This window comes from Symphalangus syndactylus, chromosome 5, assembly GCF_028878055.3.
Source record: "Symphalangus syndactylus isolate Jambi chromosome 5, NHGRI_mSymSyn1-v2.1_pri, whole genome shotgun sequence".
NCBI classification, from domain to species: domain Eukaryota; kingdom Metazoa; phylum Chordata; class Mammalia; order Primates; family Hylobatidae; genus Symphalangus; species Symphalangus syndactylus.
Window position 1 is genome coordinate 33,543,885 of NC_072427.2, and position 21,708 is coordinate 33,565,592.

Consider the following 21,708-nt stretch of genomic DNA (forward strand, 5'->3'; position numbering starts at 1 on the left):
GGTGAAGCTGGACACTATAGTCCATTTCATTGCCAGCTTTGGAGAGAAGAATGGATCTCAACCAGTAAAGCAGTAGTGGTAGCAACTAAGGGTATGAAAGACAAAATGAGTATCAGGAACTTTATGTGTGAAATCTAGTCTGAGTGTGAAAGGGAACTTTAGCGATCAAAAGACCTATATGATTGCCTGAAAATACCACCTCCTCCCTCCGTACTTAGCTTTACAGGATATATAAAACATGGAAAATCTTTCAGCTTGTATAGATGTAGATGTGTTATAGATATAGATAGATAGGCCTATCTATCGATCTATCATCTATCTATCAATCATCTATCTATCTATCTATCTATCTATCTATCATCTATCTATCTATCTATCTATCTATCTATCTATCTATCATCTGCTGAAGGAAGCCCTTTAGTCCCATTTGGCTCAGTAAAACATAATTGATGCTTAAGGAATCAAAGGGGTCACTAGCCTGTCAAGAATTTGATGGAGTTTACATGAAACTATCTTCCGGGGGCAGGGCGGGGAGAAGGAAGAATCTGATGGAATCGCTGGCTCTCTTCACAGAAGAATACATATACAAGTTTTGTATAGAATTTCAGGGAGTTTGTGGATGCCTGGTTAAGGTATCTCCCCGCCTAGGGAGAAGCGGTGGTTTTATGTAATAGACTGTAAGTGTTTCAAATTACCAATCCTCACAGTAAGTGGGACTTCATGGATTCCCTGGAATCTACCCAGCACCTCTCAGTTCCTTTGAGTAGTAGGTCTTATATCCATTGATATTTATTCTATTTCTGATAATGCTATCAAGTTCAGATTCAACAGTATTTGTCCAAGTGCTTTCCATCCTGAGTATACCCAAAGCCACACATAATAAAGAAAATTCCAAACAGAAGTAATTAACATTCTTCTCCATGGGCCATTCTGGTCCATGAGATCTCTGATACCCAAAGAGGTCTCTGGTCTACACACTGCATCTTTCATTAGTTTCTTTCATTCATGACTCTAAACATTGCTGTTTTCTTTCAGAAATGTTTTTCTTAAGTGAGTTATTACTTACTTTATGACTATCATAGATATTATGGATCCAATGCACACAAAAGACATTTCCTCAGCTTTAATGCTGGCTCCTCCAGTAATATGGACATGATATTAGGAGAGTTTCCAAGAATTTATGTGACCATTCCCAACTCAACTTCTCCCTTGCTTTTAAGACAAGCTATAGTTAGGTTTTCCTATTACCATCACAGTCCTGCCTTTGGTAAATTTTTCTCTCTCACACTTATAGGTTCCATCTCAGACCTTGGCCCTTCATCTTTAGCAGGTGATACTGTAGTCACTGGACCAACCCCCAGCCTTGATCTCTCTGTTGGAATCACAGTGACGTTTTCATCACGGGCAGGAGATCTCGAAGTTACGTAGTTGAGAAGAGAGATGATCCCTAGGGTAAGGGAATAATTTGAGGTGAGGTTCAATAGGCAATGGTCTTTTGGCTTTTAAAATTCTTACTCATCCTTTAATAACCAGTTCAAGTGGCATCTTTTCAGTGAACCCCTCTCCCCCCAGCGGAGTTACTTTACCCTCCTGTGCTCTAATTGCATTATAATATTTCTCAGACTGATTAGGACAAAGCTTGAACCTCCTGGATTCAGATCATAGTTCCACTATTTTCTGTGTGGTCTTGGGCAAGTTACTCAACTTGTCCATGCCTCACTTTGTGATAGAACAGGTTACTAATGCTAGGTTTTCAGACTCTAAAATCCACCCTTTCTTCACTATGCCCCCCTGACTCTCCAAGTATCAGTGTCCTGAAAAGGAACAGTCAGTGCGTCTGTTTCTCCTGGATTATACCTCCCTTTCCCGAAGCAATTTCCCTATCCATCCTTCTAACATAGAGCAGGGAAGTGACTCACCAGCAAACATGTAAAAGATGTCACTGCACCAGTTAAGATAATAGGTCCATAGGAGATCTGATTCCATGGCATCCCTAGCATGCCAGTGAACCTGTGCCACAAACAGGTTGAGGCAGAGGATCAAGCAGGTAGCTAGGGCCAGAAGGAAAGATGTCACAACCTATCAGCATCTTCAGTCTGCCTTCCCCACCACCTCCTGCTCTTTGGCCTCCAGAGGCCATATGTATAGCAAGGATCAAAAAGATAAACACTTGGGGATTGACCAAGATGAGAGAACAGGCTCTATACCCTGGTAAAGTCAGCTAAGTTGTGTTCTATATAATTAGATAAGGCAGATAGCTGGCAAGTTGGTGTGATACTGAAGAAGAGCAAAGAGATAAGAAAAAGAGTATGAGAGTTCCACAGAGAAAATTTGTTACCTTGACTATTTTACCATGGTAAAATACCGTACCCGTCTAGGTCTGTACCTGAGATGAAGCTGAGCATGGATACCTTCAGATCCAAGTTGGTGGTCATGCTTCCTTGACTACGGAGCCAAGAGTGGAAGAGCCAGCCAAGGCCAATAAGTATGGTAAAGACAGAGATGAGAAAGAAGGCCCTGGAATATTGGAGATAATCTGCATGAAGAAGAGGAAAGGAGGAGCATGGTTAGTCCAGTGAGGGACCTTCCCTTAAAAAGGCCAGATAGAGTCTTAGAGAAGGATGTAAGAACAAAGGATGGAGGAGCAGAGCTTGCTACATGACATCCTTTTTGCTTGGAATTTCTTTACTATGATTGTTAAACTAAAGATAATATACAAATACTTCTGCATGCATTGATTTAGATATAAACTAGCTTATAAGAGGTGTCACCAATGACAAAACAGATTAAACCTTTTTCTTGTTTCTAATTCTAATTCTAAAAGTAGTAAGTAATATGCGTTCAACATAAGTATTCAAAAGACTACAGAAGAACAAAGAAGCAGGAAAAAAATCAGCCACAATTTCATTACCTAGAGGCAACCATTGTTAATATTTTACTTTTCTATCCTCTGTACATAGTAGATATGATATTAGATATCATGTGGGTTTTTTCTTAAGAATATATGATGTGATTTTCCCCAGTATCTGTTGTAAATATTATTTTCAATGGCTACAAAATATTCTATCATATTAATGTACTTTGCTTAATGATTTACCCATTGTTTAGTTCCATTTGTTTTTCACTTTCAGCTGTATCTGGCATGTACAGGCCTTGTCAGCCTATGACTACAGAATGAAGTCACATTTACTTTATTTATCTATTTATTTATTTTATTATTTTTTTGAGACACAGTCTCACTCTGTCGCCCAGGCTAGAGTGCAGTGGTGCAATCTTGGTTCACTGCAGCATCTGCCTCCTGGGTTCAAGCAATTCTCCTGCCTCAGCCTCCCGAGTAGCTGAGATTACAGGCACATGCCACCATGCCCAGCTAATTTTGTATTTTTTTAGTAGAAACAGGGTTTCACCATGTTGGCCAGGCTGGTCTTGAACTCCTGACCTCAGGTGATCTGCCCACCTTGGCCTCTCAAAGTGCTGGGATTAAAGGCGTGAGCCACCTCACCCCGCCTCATTTACTTTAATTCCATATTATGATGATTTCAAGCCCCAATTTACCAAACTGCAGGAACTTACCACAAAGTATTTCCCCCCACTTTTTTTTATGCTGAGTCCCCCAAAGTCCTATCTCATATTTGTTCAAGTTGCTCTTATCCAAGTGCCACACCTCTCCTTCTTCCATCTTTGGCTCTAGGTGTCTTCTCTTTGGCTCTGCCACTGCCGACTGGATGTTGGTAAGAGAGCAGTGGGGATATGCTCGACCTTAGTTTTTGCTACCACATCCCTAAAATGGAACAGGTTCTTCGACTTCCCCATCAATATTTTACTGAAGATTTAGAAGATAAGTAGCTGTAGCTTTTCTGAGCTACCAGACACCCAGGAATATCTTCAGTATCCCTTATAAGGTGCCTCCTTATCTAGCTTCTTTTTCTGTCCCAATGTAGCAGGGACCAGCTCACCCCCACCCCAGTGGTTGGAAAGTTCGCTAACCACTTAAATGCCTAAGAATCCAAGTCCAGCTTCTGAGTAACCCAGAGAGCAGAAATTATCTATCAAGCTTATCCAGTCTAATAGCTGCCTCCTTTTCTCATTTTGTTCTCCAGAACCTGCCACTTATTAATATGATGAATTTCAGGAATTTCCATTCAGAGAAACCACAGCCCTATCCACAGAGGTTAAGTTGCTCTGTAGCCCCAACAAGTGAGCCAGGGGACATAGTAATTCACAAGCTGCACATTTTCTGAAGACTGGGTTGTTCAGAATTAGCAGTATATGTAGCCAGCCAGAACATAAGCCCAGACTGAGCTGTATGAAGCCCAGGGTAACAGGCAGCCTTTGTGGTATTTAGTCCACAATCCTCCATGAGCTCTAGCAGCCCTTGTCTATAGCCCTGGACTATTGTCTGTATAGCCCTCTGACTATAGCTAACTGGACTAAGCATGGGAACCTGACCCATCCTAGGACAATTTTATTCTTATGCTTAGAAATTGGATATCCTCTTTTGCTTGCTTGAATTGAGAAGATTAAAGTTTGACCAGGGGTATCACTTTTTAGGCACTTACACACTAATAAACAGGAAAAACTGAGCTGTAGAGATAAAACAAAGCATAAACAAAGCTGAATGACAAAGTGACTGTAGAAAATCTGAGTGACTGGCTGGTTTGATTTTCTTTATATGAGATCCCAGCCTCCCTTGGAATCCCCTAAGGTCCCACGAACTTCCTGCCTTGGGAGTCTATGTTATTCTTCTGAGCCACATTTTTTTTTTCTTTATCTTTTTCTTTGAGATGGGGTCTCAGTCTGTAACCCAGGCTGGAGTGCAGTAGTATGATCTCTACTCACTGCAGCCTCCAACTCCCAGACTCAAGCGATCCTCCTACCTCAGCCTCCTGAGTAGCTGGGACCACAGGTGCACACCACCACACCTGGCTAATTTTTTGTATTTTTGGTGGAGATGGGATTTCACCATGTTGCCCAGGCTGGTCTCGAACTCCTGAGCTCAAACAATCTGCCCACCTCAGCCTCCCAAAGTGCTGGGATTACAGGCTTGAGCCACCACATCTGGCCGATTCTTCTGAATCTTTATAAATAAGTTCACTCTTTAGCTTACACTAATTCAAATGATTTTAATATTCAAAACACCAAGGAGCACTGTCGAGGATATTTCCTGTCCAACTCCAGCCTAACATATAAAGTCCAGTTCCTCTTCTACCATGAAGAGAAGACTGCAACTTTATATATTTCTTACAATTCTCTCTGTGTTACCTTCTCATCTCCTGAAAACTACATAAACAAGATCCTCACAACTCCAAAGGAACAATTTAAAGATTTGCAGCATAGAAGAATCTAACCTTCCCAAAGTAACCAAGTCTATTAGGAATAATCATATACAACAAATTATATAAACAAACTAAACACTTAGATTCAGAGTCTAAGACATCTGCATTTGGTTAACTTTATAGTTTTTTTATTCATATTACTCTAAATAAATAAATGCCCAAAAGCTGATTTCAAGCTTCTATCTCCTGTAACACCAAAGCTGATTTCAGCTTTTAAACAACAGTTTTTACAACAGCTTACTCATCAAAGTTTCAAAAATCTTAGGATCTAAATTACAAAAGGTTCTGCTTGTATGTTTCAGTAAGAAGCCTTGGTCCAGAGAAAGGAGTGCCTGAGATAAAATGAACACCCCTGTGTCACCTGTCTGGGTCAACCGTATCCAAACATTTCTGATATTTTTCTTACTGATATACTTTGATGCAGATTTAAGTTACAAGAATACCAAGGCACCTCTCCCAGCTTACTGAAACTAATACCTTGGGAAGAGAAAGGATGTCACTTTCAATTTGAGGAGGAAGTACAAATCATCTGAAAAACTTGGTAAGATTTTTGTAGATGTTCTCAGGATCAGCCTGGCATCAGTCAGCGATGCTACACTTCAGAGTACCATCGGGTAAGATGTAAAACCCCTACCAAGATTGGAGGGGGCATCACCTAACCAGAAAGCGGTAGTGTTCTGTGGCATCCCCTTAGATCTCAGTGAAATGAGAACATTCACCATTTGGCAGTTTGAAAATAATGGGCAGGATCTCCTTCTACTGTTGTGGAAGTAAAACTTGGCCAGGGAGCTTTCGGAAAGTGGTGCTGCTGGAGACAAGCTGGGGAATCAGCTCACTTATTTAGCCAAATCTGAACTTGCATGCTGCTGCCATTGTGACTGCTTTCAAGGCACGGAAGGCAACATACAACTTCTCCAGGCTCAGATAAGGTGCCCCAAGTGGGTGGTTTTGGAATGGAAACGATCCTGGGTGGAGACTTACGACCCTGAAGAGGTATCTATGAAATCTGCTTAGTATTTAGGTCCCCTTGTAACCCAGTTGGAGTGCCAGAATAAAGCATCCCTACACAGCTTGGCAATGTGTACTACTATATGGTGGTTCCTAGGGTCCTAACTCTAGGGTGCCCAGTGCCTTGACAAAAAGACTTACCCTTTCTTTCCCATGCTCTGCAAAACAGTTCAAACTACTCTCTGTGGCAATATATCCTTTACATTTCAGCCTGATGTCACCAGTGCTATGGGAAAATAACAGAAGGGTATGTTCTACAATTGAGACTTCCTAGTAAAAGTGAAAGATACTGTCCTTTCCTCCCCATCCCTTCTTCATCCCGTTAGCAACAGCCACAACAGAGAGGCTATCAGTCATCTAGACCCCAGTGAAGTCAGAGACAGAAGCACAACACCCTGAAGTGAGCCCAGGGAATAGGAATATGAGCATGTACATTCTTAAACACACCTGAGATAGCCCCTGTGAAACTTATGAAAATGACTTATGAAAGGAAACTGTCAGGGAGGGGAACAAAATTCTTGCAATCCAATAGGTAAAAGTTTGAAGTCATTGAATTGGACAGTAATTATTAGACAATAATGTATTTGGAGGCCAGGTGCAGTGGCTCATGCCTGTAATCCGAGCACTTTGGGAGGCCGAGGCAGGCAGATCACCTGAGGTCAGGAGTTCAAGACCAGCCTAGCTAACATGGTGAAACCCCATCTCTACTAAAAACACAAAAATTAGCTGGGTGCAGTGGCGCACACCTGTAATCCCAGCTACTTGGGAGGCTGAGGCAAGAGAATTGCTTGAACCCGGGAGGCAGAGGTTACAGTGAGCCAAGATCGCACCACTGCACTCCAGCTTGGGTGACAGAATGAGATTCCATCTCAAAAATAAATAAATAAATAACGTATTCGGGCAATAATAACATTATATTGTTGTCACAGGGAGATAAGGCCTGGACATTTTGATTACATTTTGGGAGATTTCTTCTGAGATCTGTATTGCAGACTAATTACTGACTCTTGAATTAGAACTAGTTATAATAACATGGAAAATAGGGTGGATACTTGATTTATACTTGTGCACCCTAAGGATTCAGTTGACTTTCTCTAAATAATTACAGTCTGTAGAGATAAAACAAAACATAAACAAAGGTGAGTGACAAAGTGACTCTACAAAATCTGAGTGACTGGCTGGCTTGATTTCCTTGATTTTCTTTATCTGCATAAACGTGAATCCAGGGCTCCAAGAAATAAACTATTCACTGCTTTAAATGACATAATTTCGGGATTCTAATGTATTAATTTTTTTTTTTTTTTTGAGACAGGGTCTCACTCTGTCACCCAGGCTGGAGTACAGTAGCTCAGTCTCGGCTCACAACAACCTCTGCCTCCCAGGCTCAAGCAATTCTCCCACTTTGGCCTCTCAAGTAATGGGATTGCAGGTGCCCACTACCACGCCCAGCTAATTTTTGTGTTTTTTGTAGAGACAGAGTTTCACCTTGTTGCTCAGGCTGGTCTTGAACTCCTAAGCTCAAGCGATCCCCCACCTCAGTCTTCCAAAGTGCTGATGTCAGAGGTGTTTGAAACAGAACAACTCCATCTTGAATAGGGGCTGGTTAAAATAAGGCTGAAACCTACTGGGCTGCATTCCCAGGAGGTTAAGGCATTCTTAGTCACTGAATAATAGGAGGTCAGCACAAAATACAGGTCATAAAGACCTTGCTGATAAAACAGGCTGTGGTAAAGAAGCCAGCCAAAACCCGCTAAAACCAAGATGGCAACAGAAGTGACCTCTGATCGTCCTCACTGCTCATTATATGTGAATTATAATGCATTAGCATATTAAAAGACACTCCCACCAGTGCCATGACAGTTAACAAATGCCATGGCAATGTCAGGAATTTACCCTATATGGTTTAAAAAGGGGAGGAACCCTTAGTTCCGGGAATTGCCCACCTCTTTTCCCAAAAACTTATGAATGTAATTCACCCCTTGTTTAGCATATAATAAAGAAATAGACATAAAAATGGGCAACCAGCAGCCCTTGGGGCTCCTCTTCCTATGGAGTAGCCGTTTTTTTATTCCTTTACTTTCTTAAATTTGCTTTCACTTTACTCTATGGACTCATTTCGAATTCTTTCTTGCCCAAGATCCAAGAACCTCTCCTGGGGTGTGGATCAAGACCCCTTTCTGGTAACACTGGGATTACAGGAGTGAGCCACCATACCCAGCCCTAATTTATTAAAAATTTATTAAATTTATTAAAAATTTAATAATAATCTTAAGGCCGAAATTTTAGCCTGGGCACTCAGCTTAATCTTTTTGCCTAAACCTTTTAATCCACTTCTAGTTATTTCCCTGGAATTAATTTCTAGAAATGGAATTATTTACTCAAAGGAGATGAACGTTTTTAAGTCTCTGGATACACCTAATCATATTGCTTTGGTTACACCAATTTGCATTGTATGTACAGGAATGCGTATGGGAGTGATAGCAGTTGCATTATCACTTAAAAATCTGTTAATATGGTGGCCGAAAAGTTAAATCTTATTATTCATTTGATTTACCTTTCTTTAATGATTGAGGTTAAATTATTTTTCCTATGTTTATTAGATAGTTATAGTTCTTCTCTTGTGCATGTCCGTTCAAAAAGAACTTATTTGAGTTTGTGTCTTTTTAATACTTTATGTATCCTTTTACTATATTAAGGCCATTAACCTTTATCTTTCATAATGGTTGCAAATATTTTCTCTAGTTTTCATTTTATGCAGTTGAATTGTCTGCCTGCCTTTGATTTTAGTTTCTTCTCAAGATCATGCAGGATACTGTCCCTTAATTTCAAATGTCACAGCCCATGGCCAAACAACTGATGCTCTACCTCAGAGTTGGGCACAGGTGCTCCCCTCCTGCTTATATGAGGAGAATAGATGGGACCCCTGCTTATGTGAGGAGCATAGATGCTTTGCTCACATATGTTTTCTTTCGCAATACCCGTTTCTTTGTGTAAATTTATATCTTGCGGGTGATGGGAAAACTGTCAGTGTAATGATATCTTTCCTCTAAGTTTTTGGTTTGATTGAAAAAGTCATGCATATGATATTTTTAGCCCCAAAAACTTATTTTAAAATATTTTGTGTTGCACTTTCAGATTTATTTAAATTCACATAAAATTGGACATAAATAACATTATCTTCATAGCTGGCATTTGTTATACCACATATCTAACGTACATTTAAGTTCTATTCCACTGCTAGGAGAAGAACAAGCTGACCTTGAAAGTTAAATCTAATAGAGGTTAAGATATTTGCTTTATCTTCCAGCTATGATCAATCACTTCTCTTCTAATTCTTCAAGCCACATTAGAATACCAATCACATTGCTTAGCAGTAACACCTTGTAAATGAGTTATTCCTAGGGCAGGCATGGTGGTTCACACCTATAGTCTCAGTACTTTGGGAGGATCACTTGAGGCCAGGACTTTGAGACCAGCCTGGGAAATATAATGAGAACTTGTCTCTACAAAAAAAAAAAAAAAAAATTAAAAATTAGCCAGGAGTGTTGGCACACGTCTGTAGTTCCACCTACTCAGGAGGTTGAGTGGGAAGATTGCTTGAGCCCTGGAGGTGGAGGCTGCAGTGAGCAATGATAGTGCTTTTGCACTTCGGCTAGGCGATAGAGCAAGAGCCTATCTCGAAAAACAAACCAACAAAAACAGTTCTTCCCATAGAGTAAAGAGTATAACCCATTATTTAGGACAGGAAACAACCTGGAATAGGAGACAGAAAGAGCACACTGAGGATACCAAAGAAAGATCCATCCTGCACTTGGAGAGGTGAAGGCCAAAAGATCTTGGAGGAAGAAACATGAAGGGTCAATTTGTGTGAGCAGAAAGCTCTGCAATTGTGTGGGGCCTGTGGCATTTAATTTGGTGGCACTCACAGGGTGGCTTGGGTGTGTGGCTCCAGCACAGCTCATGGTTGCATAACGTCCAGAGTCCTGCGTAGAGCTCAAGGCCATTCTTGATCACCAGGAACTGTACCCAGTTCAGTGGGGACATGGCGACCAGCATTAGGAGGCTAAAACTACAGAGGCTGCCACAGAGCATTCGGATGTAGATGTGTAGCTGATCCATAAGCTGCTGCTGCCTTTGGGATGACATCGAGGCACTTGGATGTTTCTTGGCAGGAAGGGTAGGCTACAAGGATGAGGGAAATATTGCCTACCCAAAAGGATAACCCCTGATCCCCAGGGTCACCTGCTCTTCTCTACCTCAAGCATTCCCATGTGTGTTTGATTTATGGATATCTTTCCCTACTCCTAAAAAAAAAAAAAAAAAAAAAAAAAACCCACAATTTTCAGGGTGATCTTTTCTGTCTTTAGGATGCTCTGTGTAGTCCTGCCTTTAAGTAAGTTCTCTTCTTCCCAACTGACTTCCAATTAGATACCTCCTCACCCTTTGGTATTTCCGGTTCCCCTTTATTTTGGGAACCTCAGGACTGTGGAAAGTCAAGGTTAAATGTTCCCTTTGCTCCATCTTGGCAGTCAGTTCTCTTTCTAACTGCCACGGAATTTGTCTCTGCATCTCCTCACACATGCTGGCAGAAGCAAAAAGGGCCAGGACCCATGGCATAGATCCTGTTTCTGTTTTATATTTTTGGTCTGGTCAGATCAGGAAGAAATCATCACATTTTAAGCATGTGCATGTATGTGTGATGCTCCCCACCCTCCATTCTCCACTTACTCCCAACTCTTTTATTAAATAAATCCACAAATATTTTGTTAGCAGTGGCTGTGTGTCAGGCTTTGTGCTAGCTTCTGGGACACAAAAATAAATAAGACACAGTTCCCTCATAGCAAATTAAAAAAGGGGAACTCATATGCTTCTTGGCCACATGTATTTCTTCTTTTGAAAAGTGTTCATGTCCTTTGCCCACTTTTTAATGGGGTTATTTGTCTTTTTCTTGTAAATTTATTTAAGTTCCTTACAGATGCTGGATATTAGACCTTTGTCAGATGCATAGTTTGTGAAAAAATTTTCCCTTTCTGTAGGTTTTCTGTGTACGCTATTGGTAGTTTCTTTTGCTATGCACAAGCTCTTTAGTTTAATTAGATCCCATTCGTCAATTTTAGCTTTTGTTGCAATTGCTTTTGGCATCTTCATCATGAAATCTTTGCTGGTTTCTATGTTCAGATCATTAGAGAAATTAAAACCACAATGAGATACCGTCTCACACCAGTCAGAATGGCTATTATAAAAAGTCAAAAAAAATAACAGACGGTAGCGAGGTTGTGGAGAAAAAGGAACACATACACTGTTGATGGGAGTGTAAATTATTAATTCAAACATTGTGGAAAGCAGTGTGACGATTCCTCAGAGACGTAAAGACAGAAAGAACTATCATTTGACCCAGCAATCCCATTTTTGGGCATATGCCCAAAGGGATAGAAATCATTCTATCATAGAGACACATGCACGTGTATGTTCACTGAAGCACTATTCACAATAGCAAAGACATGGAATCAACATAAATTCCCGTCAATCATAGACTGGATAAAGAAATGTGGCACATATCCACCATGGAATACTATGCAGCTATAAAAAAGAACAAGATCATGTGCTTTGCAGGAAGATGAATGGAGCTGGAGGCCATTATCCTTAGCAAACTAATGCAGGAACAGAAAACCAAATACTACATGTTCCTACTTACAAGTGGGAACATGGACATATAGAGGGGAGCAACAGACACTGGGGCCTATCGGAGGGTAGGGGGTGGGAGGAGGGAGAGAGTCAGGACAAATAACTAATGAGTACTAGGCTTAATACCTGGGTGATGAAATAATCTGTATAACAAACTCCCATGACATGGGTGTACCTATATAACAAATCTGCACATGTACCCCTGAACTTAAAAATTTAAAAAGGGGGCAACTCAGATGTCTCCAGAACTCTATTGGTTGTGGTTATAATTTAAAATTATATCCCTATCAGCAGCCAGTAGCCTGGAGTTCATGCCAGGTTTGTCTCAATAGGCTCATGAACCAGTCTGTCAGTCATGGTCCTTCATACAACATCCATCTTTTTCTTCCTTTTTTGCTCTGGTCCCCTCTTTTCAATGTCCTCTACTCATGAAGCCATTTAAGGGCACTGCTATGCCACTGCCACTGCTGACAGGGCCCACTATGAATACGCCAGTATCTATAGCCCAGAAGACTGTAAGCCAATGTGCTAAAAACCACTGCTCTTCAAGATACCGTAGCAGTGCTGGGTTCAAAATGTTCCATATGGCCCCCAAAGGACATGTATCAGCATGCTCACAGCAGCACTCCATAATAGCCCCAAATTCAAAACTACCCAAATGCCCATCAACAGAAGAATGGAAGATTGCAGTCTATTTATACAATGAAATAGTATACAGCAATACTAGTAATATACAACCACCTGCGTGAAGAGGGATGAATCTTATCTATATAATGCTGAGCAAAAGAATCCAAACACAAAAGAGTACACATGTATGATTCTATTCATATGAAGTGCAAAACAGGCAAAACTAATCTGTGTTGTTAGAAGTCAGAAACACTCTGGGGAGGAAGATGGCTAGGTATTGGAAGGAGACATGCAAAGGGCCCTTGGAGTACTATAAAGGTTCATTCTCGATCTGTGCACTGATGACTAGCTTTCTGTATGCACAATTTTTCTATATGCATTTTTTTTGTTTTGTTTTGTTTTTTCTTTTTTGAGGCAGAGTCTTGCTCTGTCACCTAGGCTGGAGAGTTGTGGAGTAATCTCGGCTCACTGCAACCTCTGCCTCCCAAGTTGAAGCAATTCTCCTGCCTCAGCCTCCCAAGTAGCTGGAACTACAGGTGCCCGCCACCATGCCCGGATAATTTTTGTATTTTTAGTAAAGATGAGATTTCACTCTGTTGGCCAGGCTGGGCTTGAACTCCTGACCTCAAGTGATCTGTCTGCCTCAGCCTCCCAAAGTATCTATGTGCATGTTATACTTCAACTAAAAGTTAAAAGAGGCCGGATGTGGTGGCTCACGCCTGTAATCCCAGCACTCTGGGAGGCCAAGGTGGGCAGATCACTTGAGGTCAGGAGTTTGAGATCAGCCTGATCAATGTGGCAAAACCCCGTCTCTACTAAAAATATAAAAATTAGCTGGGCGTGGTGGCAGGTGCCTGTAACTCCAGCTACTTGGGCGGCTGAGTCAGGAGAATTGCTGGATCCTGGAAGGTGGAGGTTGCAGTGAGCTAAGATCACACCATTGCACTCCAGCCTGGGCAACAAAAGCGAAACTCTGTCTCAAAAAAAAAAAAAAAAAAAAAGAATAATTTGAATATATGAATCCAGAAGCTTAAAAATGTTTGTATCTTTTGTCTCAGTAATTTCACCCCTAAAATCTATAAAATCAATAACTAAGATTATTACAGCTTATTTCTATAACCTCCCATCTACCAGGAACTGTGCTAGGTGCTTTATATACACTAACCTACTTGCTTTCTGAATCACATTTTTTCACTGTATTTTCTGATTTGTTATTGCTAATGAATAAATTATTTTTTCAATGTATTTACCTTTTATCTGATCATTTGACTGAATTATTTAAATTCTAATCATTCTGTTGGCCAATTTATCTTAGATTTTCTAGGTAAACATCCTACCATCTGCAAATGATGATCATTCTGTTTCTCCCTTTACAAAATATGTCATATTGCACTGGCCAGGCACAGTGGCTCATGCCTGTAATCCAACACTTTGGGAGGCCGAGGCGAGTGGATCACTTGAGGTCAGGCATTCAAGACCAGCCTGGCCAACATGGTGAAACCCCATCTTTACTAAAAATACAAAAAAAATTAGCTGGGTGTGGTGGCATGCACTTGCAATCCCAGCTACTCAGGAGCCTGAAGGAGGAGAAGCACTTGAAACTGGGAGGCAGAGGTTGTAGTGAGCCAAGACCACACCACTGCACTCCAGCCTGGGCAACAAAGCAAGACTCCATCTAAAAAAAAAAAAAAAAAGTCATATTGCATTGATTAGACCCTTTAGAATAGTCTTCATGAAGTATTAAGGGTGGTGGGCATCGTTATCTTACTCTTGACTTTAATGGAACTGGCTTTATTGGTCTTTGTTTATTTGTGTATTCATTTTTGTGTTAAAGAAGTTCCATTCCATTTCTATATCAAGATTTTAAAATTTAGAATGGCTGTATCAAATTCCCTCTTAGTCTCTAGAATATGGCTTTTCTTCTTTAATCTATTTAGTGTAAAAATTTCATTGATACATTTCTTAACATTTATCTAATTTTACATTCCTGTAATAACGTATTTATGAACGTAGTACATTATTCTTTAATATACTGCTAGGAGTATTTGTTTATATACTCAAGCCAAGAATTATCTAGAATTTTAAAAATATATCCACATGTTTAGATTTTTTTTTTTTTAGTTTTAATATATTATGGTCAAATAACATGTCCTACAAGAACTCTTTTCCTTTTGGAATTTAGTAACATTTGTCATTTAGCCAGTTTTCCTAAATGTCCTTTAGGCATTTAAAGACAATGAATAAAAAATAATAATAATAATAAAATATAAAAACAATGTGTAAAGTATAAAGTTTTAAATATATTTGTGTAGAATATAAGATTCTAAATCTATCACATTAAAATTATCAATAATATGCAGGTTGTTCCTATTCTTGTTAGTTTTTCTCCACTTGATAAAATAAAAAATAGTCTGGGCACAGTGGCTCATGCCTGTAATTCCAGCACTTTGGGAGGCTGGAGGCAAATCGCTTGAGCCCAGAAGTTCGAGACCAGCCTGGGCAACATGGTGAAACCCCGTCTCTACAGAAAAAAAAAAACAAAAATTAGCCAGGTGTGGTGGCGCATGTCTGAGGTCCCAGCTACTAGGGGGACTGAGGTGGGAAGATTGCTTGGGCCAGCGAGGTCGAGGATTCAGCGAGCTGTGTTTATGCCACTACACTCCAGCTTGGGTGACAGAGTGAGATCCTGTCTCAAATAGATAAATAATAAAAATGAAATAAAAATAGACTATTAGCTCTTTATAGGTGCACATGAAAAGACGCCCCTAATATATTATCAACTGAAAAATTTACAAAATAGTGGTTACATCATGCCCTGATTTTTTGTTTTGAAGGATTATAAATGTGTATATATAGAAAATAGTCGGGCTGGGTGTGGTGGCTCATGCTTGTAATCCCAGCACTTTGGGAGGCTGAGGTAGGCAGATCACCTGAGGTCAGGAGTTTGAGACCAGCCTGACCAACATGGAGAAACCCCGTCTCTACTAAAAATACAAAATTAGCTGCACGTGGTGGCGCATGCCTGTAATCTCAGCTACTCGGGAGGCTGAGGCAGGAGAATCACTTGAACCCAGGAGGCAGAGTTTGCAGTGAGCCGAAATCGCGCCATTGTACTCCAGCCTGGGCAACAAGAGCAAAACTCCATCTCAAAAAAAAAAACAAAACAAAACAGAAAATAGGCTGGGCGCCATGGCTCATGCTTATAAGCCCAACACTTTGTGGGGCCAAGGCAAGCAGATCTCTTGAACACAGAAGTTCAAGACCAACCTGTGCAACATGGCGAAACCCTGTCTCTGCTAAAAATACAAAAATTAGCCAGGCATAGTCTCAGCTACTTGGGAGGCTGAGGTGGGAGGATCACTTGAGCCTGGGATGTTGAGGCTGCAGTGAGCAGTGATTGCGCCACTGAACTCCAGCCTGGGCGACAGAACAAGACCCTGTCTCAAATAAAAAGAAAGAAAAGAAGAAAAGAAAAGAAAATTATGGTTATACATAGGAATAACCAGCTGGGCGCGGTGGCTCACGCCTGTAATCCCACCACTTTCGGAGGCCAAGGTGGGTGGATCACAAGGTCAGGAGTTCAAGACCAGGTTGGCCAACATGGTGAAACCCCATCTCTACTAAAAATACAAAAATTAGCCGAGTGTGGTGGCGGGCGCCTGTAATCCCAGCTATTCGGGAGGCTGAGGCAAAGAACTGCTCGAACCCAGGAGGCGGAGGTTGCAGTGAGCTGAGATTGCACCACTGCACAGGGGCCTGGGAGATGAGCAAGACTCCATCTCAAAAAAAAAGAAAAGAAAAGAAAAAGAAAAAGAAAGAAACATACATACTATGTCATACGTACATAAACAGAAATACGTGCTAAAGTGATGGTAGTCTTTATCTTTCAGGCTTCTATATGGCCTCTTGGCACCATAAAGGGCTCAAGAGTGTGAAATAAGCCCCGGGAAATGCGTAAACATCAGGAAGGACTGTGGTGACATTTCCTTGTAGACCAGCAGATTGGGAACTTGGGTCATGAAGTTAGAAATTAATTTGTTGTAGAAAACACTTATAATTTCTATATTGCTGAGTTGGTGAACTGATAGTCATACTTTCTACACACAATATTGTGGTGTTTAAATTTTTCAAAATAAATGTGTGTTGCTTTTACAATAAAGAAATGACAGTCATTGCCTGTCCCATATCCTTTTCTAAGTGAATCTGTTCCCCTCCCTAGCACCTGCTCAAAGACAGAGCTTTGATCTTCTATGGATTAGATGACCCTACCATCCTTATCTGTAGTATGTGTCTTTAACTTTTTTTTTTCTTTTTTTGAGACAGAGCCTTGCTCTGTTGCCCAGGCTGGAATGCAGTGGTGTGATCTGGGGTCACTGCAACCTCTGCCTTCCCGGTTCAAGCAATTCTCCTGCCTCAGCCTCCAGAGTAGCTGGGACTACAGGCACACACCACCACACCTGGCTAATTTTTGTATTTTTTATAGTACAGACAGGGTTTCACCATGTTGGCCAGGCCGGTCTCGAACTCCTGACCTCAAGTGATCCACCTACCTCGGCCTCCCAAAGTGCTGGGATTATAGGCGTGAGCCACCACACCCAGCCTATAGTATGCGTCTTTAATGTTTGGCTCAAGAATGACATCTCTTCCTAGCTAGGCCCATCAAATTTTCTCTTTGGGAACACTGGAACACTAAGAGAACGAATTGGAAATAACAGGAGAATGAAGCAGATGCAGGAAAAGGGATGAGAGAAGGGCGGGTCCTGAGAGACCAACGGGTAGCTTTGGTCCCTAATAAGGCATTTTAGCCCATTTGACCGTTGCTATATTTAGTTTACTTCTAGATGCTTGTAAAGATGATAAACTCCTCACTCTTGAGCTAGTTGGGGTTCTCTTCCTTGCAACTAAAAGATCTCTGACAAGAACATGAAGTATTTAACCTTTTGTACCCAGAATGCAAAGAATGCTTTTCATTTTTGGAACATTCTTATATTACATAACATCGTTTATCACAATGGGAAGAATCACTATTTCTTTGACCTTTGTCCTCATAGTTAGAGCTATAATCACTTCATAGTTACTTGTATGTTCACTTATTGGCTCTGAACAATGCTTTATCCTTCCCCTGGCCTCCTGCCACTGTCTGGCTAATATAAACTCAAGGAAGGTTAATGGATTTTTAATACTCCCCTAAGCAAACTTTCTTTACGAAAATAAGTCAGTCAGCTACTACCAGGGAGGAACAGTACTGGCCAAATACAGTGACTCTTAGATTATTCGCATCATTGCTTCTTTCTAGTTCTAGGGTTAACTGAAAGTTGGCCATGCACCTTCAAATCCAATTATCATTCCTTTCTAGAATAAGGCAGTGGGCTAAGAAAAGGATGTAGGCACAGAAAGCTCCATGATTAAACTGCATTCAATGTCAAGGGGGCCAGCCTGGGCAACATAGTGAGACCTCATCTCTACTAAAAATTTAAAAAAAAATTAGCTGAGTGTGGTGGTGTGCACCTTTGGTCCTAGTTATTTGGGAGGCTGAGATGGGAAGATCACTTGAGCCCAGGAGGTTGAGGCTGTAGTGAGCCGTGATTGTGCCACTGCACTGCAGCCTGGGCAACATAGCATTTCAGTGAGCCAAGATCATGTCACTGCACTCCAACCTGGGTGACAGAGCAAGACTCTGTCAAAAAAAACAAAACAAACAAACAAAAAAACCCTCCAAACTCAAGGGGGCTAGATGATTGTAGGCATTTCCAGAGGCACAGTTCCAGTGTGGTAATGAGAGCCCTTGTCGGGATGGCCACACGTCTGTGATCTGTTTCCAGCCCTGCCACCCTTTGGCTGCATTCGACCTTGGTCAAATAATTTCAATTTAAAAATGTATTGGCATGCAAAGCACTATATACGTACAACAAGGAATAAATTTTTTCATTTGACAAATATTTATTGAGCACCCACTAGGTACCTGGCACTGTGCTAGGTGCTGGAAGTATCACAATGAATAGGATTCTATCCTTACTCTTGAGGAACAGCACTTCACCTCACTGGTTCTCAGTTCCCTCACCTGAGGTCGGGAGTTTGAGACCAGTCTGGCCAACATGGCGAAACCCTATCTCTACTAAAAATACAAAAACTAGCCAGGCTTGGTGGCGTGTGCCTGTAATTCCAGCTACTCGGGAGGCTGAGGCACAAGAATCACTTGAACCCAGGATGCGGAGGCTGCAGTGACTCAAAATCATGCCACTGCACTCTAGCCTGGACAATAGAGTGAGACTCTGACTCAAAAAAAAAAAAAAAAAAGGAATCTAAGAGAAAGATCCAAAGGCACTCCAAACAGAGGTAAGACATTTAGACTGTGCTCTTACCACCGAAGAGTCTACTCCTAGCATCAGTGAACTGTGTGTTTTGGAAACCTGTATCACAGTAATATGTCACTAACATTTTATGAAGCCAAATGTTAGTGGATGGCCAAAGGACAGAAATGTTACAGCGATCTGTGCTCTGGGGTTCCTGCAGAGTGTAGCCTGGCTATTAGTCAAGGAAGGAAAATAAGATATAGAGGACTCAAGCAGGAAGAGAATGGGAAGAAGGCAAGGAATTTCCCCACTGGGAAATTCCAGTGCCGAATAACATAAGATCTGAATCGCTTTCTGTAAAGGATTTATATACTCCATTTCGTCATTGTCCCACCTCCCTTCAGGGGATTTCAGATTATTTTTGTGGATTTCGTCAACATGAGCAGCCCTGCCATAAAATGTATCACTATTGCCTCTCTAGGAATGAGGCCTAAGGGACCAGGTTAGACTCAAGATAATCGTAGTCCGAAGCAGCTCTCAGGATGCCTGGGGCAGGAGGACATAGTCTAGGCAGAAGGAGTCCCCACTAAAAGGGCCTTAAACCACATATAGCTGTCATATCCCTATAAATTTGTCCGATTTTGATCTAAAAATCCCAATATCGGGGCCCTGGACTCTTGGTCTAACCCTGGATGGGATTTCTGATGTTCTTCCATGAGTTTAGCCAATCTTGATATAAGCTTAAAGTGGGAAGAGCCCTAATCAAACAGCTGCCATGGTAAAGGGGATATTAACAATACATTCCTTGAGGCATTATTGTGAGAATTAAAGGAAATGACATAGACTTTTTTAAAAAACTAAAAAATGTTATAGGTGGAACATATTTACATAGTACAAAATACAAAACACACAAAAGGATATACAGGAAGTCTCCCTGCCATCTTATGCCTTACCCACCCAATATCCCTCTCCAGAGGCACCGGTTTCATATATGTGCTTTGAGCTATAGTCTATGTTAATACAGATGAAAACACACATCACATATTTTCCTTCTTTTAATAGCATTGCCTTCTTTATAGCGCCAGAGAGAAATCTTGTAATTCCTTATTGTTATTGTTAGTACCTTTCTCAGCACTGTGCCCTACTGATGCTTACTCAATGCATTTTCATAAAGATGCTGAGGACAGCCAGTTGCAGCGACTCATGTCTGTAATCCCAGCACTTTGGGAGGTCAAGGCAGGCAGATCACTTGAGGCCAGGAGTTTGAGACCAGCCTGGCCAACATAGTGAAAGACTGTCTCTATTAAAAATACAAAAATTGGCCGGGCGCGGTGGCTCACGCTTGTAATCCCAGCACTTTGGGAGGCCGAGGCGGGCGGATCACGAGGTCAGGAGATCGAGACCACGGTGAAACCCTGTCTCTACTAAAAATACAAAAAAATTAGCCGGGCGTGGTGGCGGGCGCCTGTAGTCCCAGCTACTCGGAGAGGCTGAGGCAGGAGAATGGCGTGAACCCAGGAGGCAGAGCTTGCAGTGAGCCGAGATTGCGCCACTGCACTCCAGCCTGGGCGACAGAGTGAGACTCCGTCTCAAAAAAAAAAAAAAAAAAAAAAAATACAAAAATTAGCTGGGTATGGTGGTGCACACCTATAGTCCCAGCTACCAGCAGGGTGAGAGGGCAGGATTGCTTGAGTCCAGGAGGTGGAGGTTGCAGTGAGCCAAGATTGTGCCACTGCACTTCGCCTGGGCAACAGAGCAAGACCCTGCCTCAAAAAAAAATTGCTGAGGACATCACCCAGTGTGGCCTAGCACTAGCAAGGTTTCCAAGGTATATCTTGAGTCACTTTCTATCTTGAGTGGAACTTTGTGTCCCTAAAATGGGTCCAATCCTGTTGTCCCTTATTTGTAAAAGGTCTAAAACCCTCAAGTGTTAGGAGTTGCATACAAGTTGTTAGGTTTGTTCTTCATATTCTACTGGCCTGCAATGGAGGTATGGATACAAATATTCCTAAAGTTTCATTGGGGGAAAAATATCTTGAAGACAGAATGAAGGGCAGTTGCTATTTCATTTTATATCTATAGATCTCTAAGGCTCTCAGCCTAGTACACAATAGAAAAATAATAGTTTAAATGTTATTTTAAAATGTGACTGCTGAAGGTGTGTTAATTTTTTCTAACAAAATAAAATCACGGAGCTGGAAGAAATTGTACATATGTTTTAATCGACACCATCATCACACAGATTAAAAAACAGCCTTTTAAGAGATCTGATATGTAAATTCATAGCAATAGTTTATAATGAGCATACATACTGCATATATATATATATATACACACACACATACACACACATATATGTGTGTGTGTATACCATTACAGTGGTATGATAAAGCAAGTTAAAAGAGCTAAGATATGGCCAGGTGCAGTGGCTCATGCCTATAATCCCAGCACTTTGGGAGGCAGAGGCAGGTGGATCACCTGAGGTCAGGAGTTCGAGGCCAGCCTGACTAACATGGTGAAACCCTGTCTCTACTGAAAATACAAAACTTAGCCTGGTGTAGTAGTGGGTGCCTGTAATCCGAGCTACTCAGGAGGCTGAGGCAGGAGAATCGTTTGAACCCAGGAGGTGGAGGTTGCAGTGAGCCGATATGGCGCCATTGTGCTCTAGCCTGGGTGACAGAGCAAGACTTCATCTCCAAAAAAAAAAAAAAAGAGCTAAGATATGGCATGTGCCTTCCTAGATACATGGGAGTGCTGAA

At 41.3% G+C, this 21,708-nt stretch overlaps 1 protein-coding gene across 1 annotated transcript; it reads right to left on the minus strand.

The window, feature by feature from the left end:
* Window positions 1-1,108: 1,108 nt before the first annotated feature.
* TMEM202 (transmembrane protein 202) lies at window positions 1,109-10,874 on the minus strand. Its single transcript, XM_055277909.2, has 5 exons — window positions 10,785-10,874; window positions 10,271-10,526; window positions 2,387-2,536; window positions 1,920-2,051; window positions 1,109-1,447 (listed from the first exon to the last, which is right to left on the minus strand). Exons 1-5 carry the CDS (start codon window positions 10,863-10,865, stop codon window positions 1,251-1,253), a joined length of 816 nt encoding a protein of 271 aa, XP_055133884.2. The 5' UTR covers window positions 10,866-10,874; the 3' UTR covers window positions 1,109-1,250.
* Window positions 10,875-21,708: the final 10,834 nt, after the last annotated feature.